Source organism: Sinocyclocheilus grahami, unplaced genomic scaffold, assembly GCF_001515645.1.
Source record: "Sinocyclocheilus grahami isolate Dianchi unplaced genomic scaffold, SAMN03320097.WGS_v1.1 scaffold32.1, whole genome shotgun sequence".
NCBI lineage: Eukaryota > Metazoa > Chordata > Actinopteri > Cypriniformes > Cyprinidae > Sinocyclocheilus > Sinocyclocheilus grahami.
In genome coordinates, this window is record NW_015505211.1 from 4,133,474 (window position 1) to 4,148,437 (window position 14,964).

General features: G+C 36.3%; 1 protein-coding gene across 1 annotated transcript in view; it reads right to left on the bottom strand.

The window, feature by feature from the left end:
- Positions 1-14,007, bottom strand: part of LOC107578771 (transcription factor SPT20 homolog) — a 19,348-nt gene extending 5,341 nt beyond the window's left edge. Inside the window, exons 1-22 of the mRNA XM_016264692.1 lie at positions 13,369-14,007; positions 13,176-13,211; positions 12,861-12,986; positions 11,535-11,661; positions 11,326-11,429; positions 10,605-10,721; positions 10,447-10,500; positions 8,554-8,693; positions 7,815-7,974; positions 7,369-7,425; positions 6,696-6,767; positions 6,399-6,568; positions 6,216-6,248; positions 6,021-6,138; positions 5,706-5,721; positions 5,476-5,613; positions 5,097-5,370; positions 4,867-5,012; positions 4,704-4,759; positions 4,496-4,612; positions 2,450-2,549; positions 2,039-2,127 (exon numbers count right to left, since the gene is read on the bottom strand). Of these exons, the coding sequence (XP_016120178.1) occupies positions 2,039-2,127; positions 2,450-2,549; positions 4,496-4,612; positions 4,704-4,759; positions 4,867-5,012; positions 5,097-5,370; positions 5,476-5,613; positions 5,706-5,721; positions 6,021-6,138; positions 6,216-6,248; positions 6,399-6,568; positions 6,696-6,767; positions 7,369-7,425; positions 7,815-7,974; positions 8,554-8,693; positions 10,447-10,500; positions 10,605-10,721; positions 11,326-11,429; positions 11,535-11,661; positions 12,861-12,986; positions 13,176-13,211; positions 13,369-13,371 (2,253 nt within the window). The 5' untranslated portion in view covers positions 13,372-14,007. The remainder of the gene's footprint in view (positions 1-2,038; positions 2,128-2,449; positions 2,550-4,495; positions 4,613-4,703; positions 4,760-4,866; positions 5,013-5,096; positions 5,371-5,475; positions 5,614-5,705; positions 5,722-6,020; positions 6,139-6,215; positions 6,249-6,398; positions 6,569-6,695; positions 6,768-7,368; positions 7,426-7,814; positions 7,975-8,553; positions 8,694-10,446; positions 10,501-10,604; positions 10,722-11,325; positions 11,430-11,534; positions 11,662-12,860; positions 12,987-13,175; positions 13,212-13,368) is intronic.
- Between the last annotated feature and the right edge of the window lie 957 nt (positions 14,008-14,964).

The following is a 14,964-nucleotide window of genomic DNA, read 5'->3' on the forward strand; positions in this document are numbered from 1 at the left end:
TATTGATTGATTTATTTACTGTATATTACTGCTGCCACACAAATCTAAAATAAACATGTGATTTATTTCCCAGCTGTTTACCTCCACAGACATAACCGACTGTTTTTGTAACTCGTGTGTTTTTAATGTAAACTTGTGTGTGAATGAGAACTTAGTTTAGTACTCACATGCTGCGACAGCCGCTTTCTGTCCGTGTGCTTCGGATGTGTGTGCTCAGAAAACCTTATATCTGAAGTTTAAACTCGTATGGTTTAAAACGCATGATTTCAGTGCGATAAACATGATAATCAGAACCAAAACAGTTGTTTTTTTAGCAGATACCAGCTGTAAAGGCAGCTCTATTCTGGAAAAGGGGGCGGGGAGCAGCAGCTCATTTGCATTTAAAGGCACAGGCCCGAAAAACAGCTGGTTTCTGCTTCCACTCAAAATAGGCATTTTCAAAATGATATAATAAATTATCTGTGGAGTATTTTGAGCTGAAACTTCACAGACACATTCTGGGGACACCAGAGACTTATAATACATATTGTAAAAAGGAGCATAATATGTCACCTTTAAGAGATAAGCTGATGCCACAAGCTTATATGAAAATGTTGGTAAAGGCTTAGACAGAAAAATGGTAACTCAAAACATGGCATAAGAACAATACGTAAACAACACGTAAAGCTTTCCACGTCGGTCAGAAATAGCCAGAAAAGAAGCTACTGATGTGATTCTTATGAACAACAGTGTTTAGCTGTGTAGTGTGGAACATTTAATCTAAAGAGTGAATGCATAGATGTCATATAACAGACTGATCTTTCACCAGACCTTTGAATTTAAAATGGAAAACTTGGTACCAAATAACAGGTACTATTTAGGGCTATGAATCTGTTTAAAAGTTTGCTTTATTTTTTTAATGAAATTAATACTTTTAGCAAGAATGCATTAAATTGATCAAAAGTGAGAGTCAAGACATTTATAATGTTGTTATCATTTATAAAAATGTCTTTCCACAAAAATTATTAAGCAGCACAAACTTTTTCAACATTGGAAATGTTTCTTGAGCAGCAGATCAGCATATTAGAATGATTTCTGAAGGATCATGTGACACTGAGGACTGGCGTAATGATGCTGAAAATTCAGCTTTGCTGTCACAGGAATAAACTCCATTTTTAACATATACATTTTAAAATATATTCAGATAGAAAAACGTTATTATAAATTGTAATAATATTTCACAATATAACATTTTTACTGTATTTTTGATCAAATAAATGCAGCCTTTGTGAACATTAGACTTCTTTCAAAAGCTTTTAACAATATATACAGACTCCAAACTTTTGTTAAAAAATAAATAAATAATAATTAAAATAGATATTTTTAAAAATAGATTATTTTAGCTGATAATTATATATTTTTATAATTATATATTACGAATCATGTTGGAATAGTGTGAACTGAAGAATCATGCCCAATAAGAGCAGAAAGGTGTATGAAAGATTTAATTTAGGCTTTTATTCACATATAAACATTGATCAGCAAACATAAACAGAAGCTCAACCACACTTGAATGAACCTCATTGGTTCTCGTGTGTCAAACAAGCATGCTTGAGCTTCCGTGACCAAATTTGAATGCTGTAAACATTGTTAGCTGATTAGTGTTTATATGTGAATAAAAGCCTAAAATAAATCTATTCATCGTGTATAGCAATCCTGTCTCTTTAGAAGACTTGGATTAAACCATTCAATTCATATGGATTTATTTTTTGATCTTTTTAAAAATGCTTTGAAGAGTTTTGGATGAATAGACTCTCAATGGAGGGACAGAAATCTCTCAGATTTGATCAAAAAAATATCTCCATTTGTGTTCTGAAGAAGAATGATTTCTTACGGGTTTGGACCAACATAAAGGCATGAAATAACCCTTCAAGAAGGTCGGTTTTGAATTCAGGTGGTCTTCAAAGGTCAGTCGAAGGGGGATTAGTGTCTGAGAGGTCAAAGGTCAGTCTGATATACACATGTCTATGGGTGGATGAGGTCAAAGTTGCTGCATTACTTGGATCTGTGGCTGGTGCTGTTGCTGGAGCCTCGGGGACGGTAGGCTGGGCCCGGACCCCTCCAGACCACAACCCAGCTGGGACAGCACTACCACGGACAGAGGGGTGGGGTGGAGCAGGGGAGAGAGAAAGAACAGGGTGGGGAGGGAGGTAACAGGAAATAAAAGGTAGAATGTAGCAGAAAGAGGAAAAGTGGCATCCACCATCATGTTAATCAAATGACAAACAAAAAAAACAGGTCTAATTAACTTTGATTGATCTCTGTTGAGATTAGTATGACACACTACAAAATCTGAATTCATTAGTATGTCTACTCATTGTGTTAGTGTCTGTTAGAGATATCTGGACTAGAGATGTACTCGAATAACAGTGAGAGGAGTGGCAGAGAAATGAAACGCATGAGTCCGTACCTGCTGCCTGAGGAGACATGAATCCACCCACTCCGGTGAGATTGATGACTGCTGTCTGTTGTGCGGACAGACCCTGTTCTGCCGTCAGACCCGGATCAGCCTGATTCAAAGAGGACACCTGAATTACTTAAGTACTTCAGAACATATATACTATATATTCTTTAGCGTAGAATGAAACTGAAGATGGTTTGTGAGATTGCCAATGTCGAATTGCATTAAATAAAACCCTAAGTCAATATATATATTTAATTTAGAAACAAAATACTTGTACATAAATAAAAATGTAATATGTTAAAATTACCATGCACGCTGGTTTTTATATTTACAATATTTTATTTTGTCATTATATTCTAAATGTTATATAGTATAATATATTAATACAATATCTAAATTTTACAGTCATCTTGTATACAAAATACATTCAAGTTACCACTAGTTTTCCCAAAAACTTCCTTTATCTCCAACTGGTTGTATATAAATGAAATACAATTATATAATGAGCGTATAATTTAACTGAAATAAATTAAAATGATATCAAATTTTGAAAAAAAACTATACTATATAATAATAATTCTTAAAATATCTCAATTAAAACTACAACAAATTTTAACATTTTACTCTTTACATAAAAAAATTCATTCAAATTAAAAGTACTAGGGCTGTCAAAAAAAATTTGAATTTCGAATATTCGTCAAATTTAACATAAAAAAATTCATTCAAATTAAAAGTACTAGGGCTGTCAAAAAAAATTTGAATTTCGAATATTCGTCGAATTTAAAATAAAACTCCACATTCGAATGCAAAAACGTTGCATTCAAATTTTAGGTGTGTGTCAAGGAGGCAGCCTTATCAGTTGCACACGAGATGCGATGACGATGTAAGTGTCATTGCATTATAGTGTTTTTGTTAGCCTATCCAGTTGAAGCCACTAGATGCGGCGCTGCCGCATTGTTAATTACAAATATTGCGGGAAATGTGAACACCAATGAGGAGAAGATCTTGTTTACGTCAAAACTGAAACCAAGCCGTTCACACAGAACAAATATTTCGCGCATTTTCTAGAGGGACATCTATCACCATTGCACTCGCGTCTCGCACAAAAGAGCCGCATGTTTAGAAAGCCATGTAAAATTAATGCAAGTTTAACTTTGAAAAAACATATCTCGAGACTTTATGGCGGGGTTTTCTCCCCCATCCCACTGCAACTCGTGTTTTTAAATGAAAAAATGGAATCTGTGGGACTGGTTTTTGGCCCTTTGTATTAAACTATGAATACATACATGATGCTGTTTTGTTTATAGTTGTTTAAAAGCAACTTAATTAATTATAATTGGTTTATAAACATTTTAAACATTATGCACTTTTTTCACAGATAGTCATGTTATCTTATATGCTTTGAATAAACGTGCATTGGTGGATGCGCCCTCTTGTGGCATCAGGAGAGAAGCCAAAAGCTTTTCTTCACCCTAACTGAAATTATGCATTTTAAATTCAAATATAATTCGAATTTTGATAATATTTAAGTACAAAATTCTAATTTAGTTTTTCAGCCATTTTGACAGCCCTAAAAAGTACATAATTTCTATACCACTAGTTTTCCCAAACATATCTTTCATCTCTCTATCATCTGTATATAAATGTAATACAAGTATATAATGAAAATGTAATGTAATATAAACTGTTAAATATATTATTTAAAAAATATATATATTTTTTTCTCTAAATGTAATTTAATATAATATAGCTTTACATTTTAAATAAGACGAGTGATTCAGATTTACACACATTAAAGGAACAGTTCACCCAAAAATGAAAATTCTGTCATCATTTACCCTCAAGTTGTTCCAAACCTGTATGAGTTTCTTTCTTCTTTTGAGAATAAAAGAAGACATTTTAAAGAATGTTGGTAACCGAACAGTTGACAGTAGCCATTGACTTCCATGGAACAGAATTTTCATTTTTGGATGAACTATATTTTTAACACTCTTGGAGCTGATCCTCAGCCTCTGGAAATGACTAGAATCATGATAGCGGTGTCTGACTCACCGCCTCCCCCTGCTGCTGGGGGCTGGATGTGGTGGACTGACTGCTTTGCTGTTGAGGGGAGAACTGAGACAACTGCTGCTGCTGTAGAGAGTTAAAAATCAGTGGTCCCGTAGGGAGCTGAAAGAAAGGGAAACACAAACATAAATGGGAGGGAAAGAGAGAATCATCTCCACAAAAGCCAATACTTCAACTACAAAAGCTCTTTCACCTGAAGAAGGTTGAGCGGTCGCAGTCCCGGACTGTTGTTCAGGCCAAAAGGCCCACCTGCTGGAACAACATGATAATTTTACTCTCCACAATAGTGGCTGACAACTTGTAAAAGTCACTGGTGAACATCTGACAAAACTGGGAGGAATTCAAAGAGAGTTTACCTGCTGGAGCAGCAGGCTGCATGGCAGGAAGAGCTCCAGACATGAGACCACCAGAGGGCAATAGTCCACTCAGGGGTATACCAGACGCCAGAGTACCAGGACTACAACCCAGCATTGGGTTAGAACTCATCAGAGTCTGCGGACTGCTGTAAGAAACCACAAACAGAGGTGGTTAGTCACCTTTTTTTCCTTTCATATCCCCTAAAAAAGTCACAAACATGGGTTCTTACCAAACCGGGCCAACCACGTTGATGAAGTTGAGCCCTGCGGGGTTTGTCATGACCTGTGAAGATGTGGTGCTGGACGTGGGCAGGGGAATAGTCATGACAGGCAGGGTCATCTGCTGTTGGGCGAAGGGAGTCAGCAGGGTGGGCTGCTGTGGAAGGGCGGGGTCCTGAGGGGTGGGCGTTACTGAAGGCGTGGCACTCTGAATGTCGGCAGGGTGTGGCGTAGAACACGGCGTGTTGGTGGGTGTGGGTGTGGAGGGCTTGGGTGTACCTGATCCTTTGGAGTAAAATCAGAGGAAAAAGACAAAATACAGATCCGGCTAGCAAGCAATGCATTAGCAAGCGGTGACATCTTTCTATTTGTGAATGGAGTGATACTCACTCTGCATGGGCGAGAGAGCAGCAGGGGACAGCAGGCCAAGCTCCATGGAGTGTTTCCGGGACAGCGACTGATTCTTCGTAGGTGGAGGGGTCGGGCACTTGAGATGGCCGCTTGAGGCCTGTGTACTATACGGGTTACCTAGACAACAGGAGGGAGTGTTTGTTTGTACACTTTTTAAAGTGGAGAGAGACAAACATATTGAGATAGAAGAGAGGAAATGAGATTGAGACATGATGGAGGTCGGACCTGACCTACATTTATCTCAAAAACTGTTTTCAATGTTGGTAATAATAAGAACCATGTTTAATAACTGAGCACCAATAATAACTGATATAAAATGAACATTAAATCAGCACATTAGAATGACTTCTGAAGGATCATGTGACACTGAAGAATGGAGTAGTGACGCTGAAAATTCAGCTTTGCTATCACAGAAATAAATTACATTTGAAAATATATTCAAAGAGAAAAGTCTTTTTAAATTGTAATATTTCACAATATTACTGTTTTTACTGTATTTTACGTTATATATCAAAGTGTCTCACCTCGTTTTCCCTGGAGGGGGAGAGCTGGCCTTGGGACCCTGCGCTGCCTGAGTTGTGCAACATCTTCACCTGACACTTAACGTCCCGTTCATACACCTCCTTATACTGCGTCAGAAACCTGTGGCACAGGAGTATTTTTATGGCGGTTGAGCGCAACCAAGACCCAAAACAACAAATTATGGCTCCTGTACTTACCGATCAGCGTCTGTCTTTGAACCTATGAGGAATCTACAAACCACAGAGAAAATAAAAGATCAGGTAAGTGCAACAATTAGGCAAGCGTAACTAATAACACGTTACTCTCATCTTAGAATAGAGTCTAATGTAATACATAATGTGAATGTGAATAAATGTGAAATAAGTAATTGTAAAATGTACGGTGGGTGAATGAGGTGTAGGTCTGTGACATCCTCCTCTGATTTGGAGTCTTTGGCGCTGTAGATTTTCCCATAGACCTGTGGGTCCCCCATAGACTGGAAGATAGTGACTTTTGTTCTTTGAGGCTGACCTCCTACCTCACACTCAAAAATGTAATCGTCTCTCACGTCCTGTTCCAAGACAAAGACAGCATATCACACAGATAAAACAACAAAAATCTGTTTTTTTTTCTTACTAGCATATTATAGGGTCCATGTACAGTCTAGTTCCTATGTAAGATTTACACAATTGTGTTACCTGTGCAGGCCAAACAGTGGGCTGAGTGTCATCTAGTTTGACAGAGCTCTTAGCCACTGCATATTTCTCCACCTGGAAGCACAAAAAAAAACTTTGTTTCACAGATTTGGATACAGGAAAAAAAGTCCAAACATCCCATCTCAGAATACTGAAGGACACAATGTAACGTTTCCTGCTCTTGGTTGAAAAAATGATTTTCTTTTTAAATGCTGGTGTGCCAGACAGAGTTTCTGTTGTTTAATCAAACCAAACTTAGTCAAGTCAGTCTAAGTCAAGAAACATACAAAGGCCTGTGTAACTAAATAGCCACATACCCAGACCTACACCTACACCATTTTACAAATGGGAAAAAAACCTTCAACATAAAAAATAACATTGAACACAATAAATCCCCTTTTGCAGCTTTCAGATCAGTACATTCAAGGTTCAAAAGTTCATCAAATCAGACAAAACATAATAAATGCACAGAAAAGGAGAGCAAGCAGTTCATTAGAAATTGTCCATAGCATAAGCAATGTAGTCCAGCCAAGGACATATGGAATTTATCTTAACAATACTTTTAAAGTCATATTTCATTAAAAAAAAATATATTTCTGTTATAAATGGCTTTGGACCTACAGAAAAGAGAGAGATGCTACTTGTACGTTCATTTAACTGCATTACAGCAACTCACATCAATTTCTGATGGGACAGTCAGCTGAAAACTGCTCTGTTTCCACATGTCCACACACTGCAGGAAAAACAAGAGTCATTAAAACACAGAAAACAACCACACTACTCATACAAAAAAATAACAATTTTATTAACACAGTACTGTTCAAAAGTTTAATTGGTAAGATTTTTGAAAGACCCTTGTACTTAAGGCTACATCTAATTGATAAAAATACAGCAAATAAATAAATAAATAAAGTTTATGAAATATTACAATTTAAATAAAAAAATCTTAAATACATTTTTTTTAATCAATTTACTGTATCATTGCTGAATAAAAGTAATTTCTTTCAAAAACATATCTTCTTGATGCCAAATTTTTGAACAATGATGTACGTTTCACATTTGACCATGTTTAAATCCATTTACCCAAAATCAGAACAGAAATTAAAACAGTCTTCGACTCACATTTCCAGCTTTGGAGATCTTAAGGTCTATGGAAGGAGCAGGTTTCCTCTCTTTCCTCCTCTGCAGGTAGTCCAGGAGTCGGAGCTGTGGCAGTGCAGGGCAGTGGCTCATCATCTCCTGCTGTCTGTTGAGTGCTGCTTGAGAATGCCTCCTAAAACACCTGCAGAGAGGAGAAACATGACATCCATCAGCGTGGAATGATGGATAACTGATGTATGATGGATTTGATCACCTGCTTTTGAATTTCAGGATATCTCTGTATCAATACAGCGTTTTGAAGCCTTTAACTTTGATAAACCACACAAAATGGTCCTCTTATTTAGCTTTTCACAGAACAGAGGAATAGATTCTCGTCAGATTCTTGCACTCAACTTATACAGGCAAAAGAACTGTTTTTGTTAGCTGCATAGAGCGAAGACTAAACGTGTGTTGGTCAAAACCACTTACATTCCTTTAGTCACAACAATACAATGAGAGATCAGAACAGCAGCGGCTTTTCAGTTCACAGATGGTGACTAACCACAGACACAATAAAAGATCTACACTGTGCACATCAACATAAGCTCTGTGGGTTTCAGCAATTCCTTGGGTGCAAAATGTTTGCAGTCACAAACAATCACACGACACACTGAGCAGCAGACGACAGGAACTCATCAGAGACAGTTTGATTTAGTTTAAGGACAACTGATGATCAAGCAAAACACATATTTCACTGAAGCTAAAGAGTTAACTGCGTCACCGTTTCATGGATCGTGTGTTCATCTTCTGTTTGTTGTAGAGCAGACGGTTGGTGGTGCAGCTGACAGAGATGGAGGGGTCCAGACACAGAGGCTCTGCTGTGGCCAGAATCAACTGACTCTCCAGCTGAAGTTTATCATCCTGTAAACACATAAGAACCACATGAGAATCGATGCATCCTCTATACTTCACACTGTGCTGTGAATCTGTCACTTTAATGGTCGTTGTCAATCTACAGTACTTGTCAAAAGTTTAGAGTCAGTAAGATTATTCTAATAGAACTAATATTTTATTCAGCTAAGATGCATTAAATTGATCAAAAGTAACAGTAAAGACATTTATAAGTGGAAAAAAAAGACTTCTATTTAAAAAAAAATGTTGTTTTGGAATTTGTATTCATCGAATCCTCAAATGTTTCAGTTTCCACAAAAATATTAAGAAATACAACTGTTTTCAACATTGATAAGAAGTTAAGTTCTACCATGTGCTTTTGTAATTTTTATAATTTTTTCTTTTTCCATTTAGCTTTCTTTTATTTTATTTCAGTTTTAGTAATTATAGTATTTCAACTTAGTTAGGTGCCAAAGCAACATTTCTATTTTTTATTTTTTTTCCCTAAATTTTTATATTTCAGTTAATATTTATATCAGTGTTTCCCCTAGGTTTTCAGCTTTGGAGGGTGGGGTTCCGTTTTTTTCTCGTTTTAACTTTTCTGGACTCCTTTTTAATGGTTAAATTAAATTGTATTAATCAAAAAGCATGTCTAGCAAATTAAAACCATGAAACTTTAACAATTTAACATCAATTTATTGAAAGTTTAACAAAAATTACATGTTTAGGGCCCTATGAAATGTTTTATTTTTTCCAACCCTATGTTTTATTGTTACCAAATTCTGTTTTGCATGTCAAATTATTTGAAAGCATAAAAACAAGTTTCATTTATTCTTACAAAAGCCCTATGATTTTTTCCCCTACGAAATTCTGTGTTGTGTATTGCAATTTTTAAGGCATAAAACATTCATTTAATTGATCTTTTAATTAATGAAAATTAAACTAATTTTATTTTTTGGAAAATAAAGGGGATTTAATATTACAATTAAAAACATTGAAGAAATATTGTATGATTATCCCTTAAAAATAAGGTTTTAATAATTTTAGTAGTAGCCTATTACATACATTCTACTGAACAATAGTAATGCTGGCTATTTCTGCCACAATGACTTCAAGGTAAACCAAACTTTTATTTTGACGGGTTGCCGTGAATACCTTTACATTTTTGTGTGTATATGATATGATATGATAGTTTTACTCAAACGAAACGGTCAGATGCTCATGAAATGAATTTATGTCAGTTCATGTATTTATGTCCTCATTAGTGAGACGGCAGACGCTAATATCACCGGAAGCGTCACGCGCGCTTCAGTACAAGTAGTAAACAAAACCGCGCATCTGCGCCATTCATAACACAGAGACATGCAGAATTCATTTTTAAATAGTCTTTTTGCGGGCCGCCCCCCTAATATGATGGCAGGGGAAACACTGTATATTATTTCAGTTTTATTTCAATTAACGAAAACAATTTAATATTAGTTTTAGTAAACAATAACAACACTGTTCTGAACTTAATATAGTGCAGGTAGCATTTTCAACACTGATAATAATAATAAGCATTGCTTAAGCAGCAAATCAGCATATTAGAATTATTTCTGAAGGCTCATGTGACACTGAAGACTGAAATAATGGCTGCTGAAAAGTTATTTTATTATTAAAAGTTATTTTAAATTGTAATAATATTTCACAGTATTGCTTGATGAGCTTAAGAGACTTCTGTCAAAAATGTTTAAATAACTTTACTGACCTCAAAGTTTTGAATGCTAACAGAGAGTCCCCTCACCTGTGTCCACTTGTGGTGATCGCTTGTCATAGCATGAACGTCACAGATCAGGGTCTGGTGGGGAGATGATAGATGACTTAATAACAATACTATAGAAAAAAAGGTCTCTCAAAATACAGAACAGAGACTGCTGGTCACAGATCAGGTCTGTTATTGACCTGCATAGTGGGTCTCAGCAGGATGTGCCGGCTCTGGTAGGTGGGCATCTTTGCATTTCCAGACTGTCGATAGTCCCTGACCTCAGCTATGACACAGCCACAGTGGAATATGTTCACCTGACAGAACAGAAGCAGAAAAATAAATCTAGGCTTGTGGTTTATGCATCAGTTTGTCAGAGTGCTATAAAACTATACAGGCTGGAATTAAAGAAAAACATAGGTTAATTAAATTAAAATCACATCTAGAATCAATTCTGAACTAGTATTATTTTAGTATTAATTATTTACTGTAGTAGTGTTTATTAATATTTTAATTTAGCTTTTATTTTTATACTTCGATATAGCCATTTGTTACGTGCTTTTGTCAGTATTTTTATAGTTCTAATTAGCTTTATTTTATTTCAGTTTTAGTAATTTTAGTAATTCAACTTATTTTATTTTAGTCACTTGTCAAAGCAACATTTCTAATTTTCTATTAAGTATAAATATTTTATATCAGCTTTACCAAAAACAATTTAATAACAGTTTTAGTTAACAATAACACTTTTGTTCTGAATATTATTTAGGACAGGCTGTTTATAGATATAAATAAAATTATATAAAATATTTAAAATGTCATGGATAGTAGAAATTAGAAAAAGTGTCAAATTAAAAACAAAACAAAAAACAAAGAGGCTTCACATAAAAAAAATCTACATTTTTGTTCAGTTACGCCACTCACCTGTGATTTTTCTAGAAGGTCTACAAGAATGGGCGGCAGCTCCTCGGCATCCAGGTACTCCAGTAACTCGGTTTCTTCATAGCGAAGTCGGATTGTTTCTGAATCTTATAGGTTGGGATAAAAACATAAATTCAAGAGCGAGTTTTTTAACATGCAACATGAAAAGCTCAGCTGATTTAACCATAAAACAAAGAAAAAGCAGACAGTACCAGATCCATTTTTTCCTCTAAGCATAAGTGAGTATCCTTCATTTCCAGGGTACAGGTTGACCACCAGACATGAGACTGACTCCTGTGAGGCCAGCTTCTCTAGTAGATTCACATTTCTCCTCAGTTTCTATAGTAAGGTGGCAGAAAGGATAATAAATATATAATACAATAATAAGAAAACATGATTTAATAAAGTTATAAAATTCCACCCTACAGTTTTACCTCACTTAAAGGGGTCATATGATGCTTTTTTAAAGATCATTATTTTGTGTATTTGGTGTAACAGAATATGTTGACATGCTTTAATGTTCAAAAAACGTTATTTTTCAAATACTGTACATTATTGTAGGTCCTCTATGCCCCGCCTCTCTCAAACGCTTCGTTTTCTACAAAGTCCCTCCTTCCGACAAGCGCAGTCTGCTCTGATTGGCCAGCTGACCCAGTGCATTTTGATTGGCCGAACACCGCAAGCACTCGTCGGAAATCTAACGCCCCTTACCATAATCGCGGGCTTCATCTTTCAAAATAAATGTAAAGACGGAGCCTGGAAAGGGAACAGAGTCTCGTGACAGACACAGTGATGACGCTGGTATGTGTTTGCAGTACACAAGCCACGGTTAAGACAGCTGACTCCATTGTGATGTCTGTCTCTGTCTCTGTCTCTGTGTCTGTGTGTCTCTCTCTCTCTCTCTCTCTCACACACACACACACACAATGCACAAAACTCCGCATTTGAACAGTCAATAGCAAATACTTAAACTAATAACAAAACAGTAGCTGATTCAGAAGCGCCAGATTGTCATAGCAAAGTCAGAATTACCTCCTCTCCTAGGTTCACGAAAGGGTCGTCCATAAAATGCATTGCTGTTCTGTTGTAAGTAATCTTAAAGATTCCTAAATGCATCTACTTTCGGAAGGCCAAATAAAGTGCTTTTGCTTTCGCCTAGAAACACAGCGTCTCCCTGACATGACATCACCTCGCCTTCTTTCTTTGCGTGAACATTTGGGCGGCATTATGCAAATATTTCCACATAGTGACCTAGATATGTGGGGGCGTGTTAGAACGAGCCATTTTAGGGGGGCGTGGCAGAGTCTTAACTTTGATAAAGAATATCTCTTTGGTTTTGAGACTTTAGTCTTTGCAACTTCAGGGATCTTATCTATGCACAATCAGCTTGTAACACTCCAAAGAGAAAGGAAAACTTGAAATCGCATCATATGACCCCTTTAATGTCTTGTTTCGTTAAGAAATATATAAAATGATGGCAGTAAAGATGGTTGTGAATGCTACTTCATTTGTTATGCGTTACAACGGGTGAAAATTACCTTCAACTCTGGTTCTTTTTCACACTCTTCAATGTACAATTCATAAAGTTTCTGATATAAGGATTTCCTTCCACTTGAGGATAGCCGTCTCTTCAGCGGTCGCTGACGAGCACTTTCAACAATGTACTAAACAAGAAATAACAATGTTATGGAACGGTAATAGAATACACACAGGTATTCTTCTGCACAGTGATTTCTTAATTTACATTTTTAAAATAACAGTACATCATAATGGATACAAATAAACAACACTATGTACAATAAGTATAAAGTGCGCAACAAAAGAATACAGAAATAATAATTTTGAACAAATACCTCAGCCCGATCCAATGCATATTCTAAGACTTGTTGCTGTGGAAGAAAGATAAATGAAAATGCATAAGATAATCTCACATACTGTCCAAACAAGCCATCGAAAATGTCAAATATTATCAAATCAAATACATAATGTTAAATAAAACCCAATCCTGCTAAAAAGGCATCATTAAAACAAACCTGTAGTTCTTACCATTGTGGTTGCTGCGTGACAGGAGGCGATGTTGTGTTACACCAGCACTGTCACCTCCACAAACACACCATTCAAGCCCTGAGATCAGAGAGACAGTTCAGGAACACACTCCCGGGTGCATTTCCCTGTCAGCTGTCCGTTTCCATTCAAAACTCAACCCCAACGACAAGCGTATGAAGGCGAATACACAGAGTTTGAGACATGAACTCAGCTCAATCAGACTGTTATGCATCTGTGTGTATATGCAGTCACACCATCTGCGAAACAAATGTGGCGAACTTCAACAGGATGATGACAAAGTATGTGTTAGAGAATGCAATAGCGATAAATAGCAAGCATTCATGAAATGCAAGGGAATATGAGCCCAGCAGAAGAAGGCAAACTTCAGCACTGCAGCTTCAGCAAACGACAGGCTGGCTAACCACAGCTAACAGCTCACTTCAAATGCACAACTCCACAAAACACGACCAGCTGACAGAGCGGGGCAGAACAGGACAATGGCGACAAACATCAGAACCGACTTGCCAGTCGAGTTGCATCACCACAGACAAGAAATCCAAAGCAAGAAGCGGAATAAATGTTCCAGTGCCTTCAATGAAAAAAACTCACAGCAGCCATTTTAGTTCCAGTGTAACAACAAAATCCAAACTTCCGGTGTGCGCGCGTGCTGGAGGCGGAACCAAAGATGTACAGCGCGGAACCGCTCAAAAACTGCATTTCTGTTCGTGATGATATTGATATATCGCACAATACAAAACTTCAAAAAATAAACTATGATAGCCATAGTTTCCACCAAAATACCGTAGTCACTACAGATATTGTTACATCATTTCTTCTGTGACAGCTTGGTTTTAGCCTCCAATGTCATTAGAAAACAAAACGACAAACCTTCTGTGGGGGAGCAGTAATACATTTTTTACAGTAAAAATATGATTAACTGCAGTGTCTATCTTAGAAATAAATCAACAATTAAATTATCTGCAATAAATAAAGCATAGTAAATATATATATTTTTTACAGGTGGTTATAATATTGACAATATTTTCTTTGTATTGTTTTTACTGGAAGTTACCAAATAGGAATATAAATAAGAAATAGGAAGCATAAAGACAAAAAAAAGAAAGAAAGAAAAACGATTATCATCAGAGACTGAGAAGCAAGAGAAGATTTTTAGCGGAGAATGAATAAAACCGGGCCAGAAAGGGCCTAGAAACACAAAGGCAACCTCTTATGTTCTAGCTTAAACTGAATTGTTTTGCAATGTATTTGTGTATATGTTTTGTCTTTCAAATAATATTGGTATGTGATTAAGACTTGTATTGGTACAGTAACACTTGACAGTTACACATTACGTGTACTTACTATAGTTATAACAGTAAATTATGCATAATTACAACCAATCCTAGACCAAACCCTAACACTAACCTCAACCTTATAGTAAGTACATAAATGCGTAATTAGACTGTTACAATGTCACTTTAAATTAAAGAGTAAACCTTTTATCTTTTCAGTTTTCCAGCAAACCATTTATAATGCTGACAAGAGCAACTCCCCCCCCCCCCCCCCCCTTTCCCCCCAAATCAGAAAAGACAAACA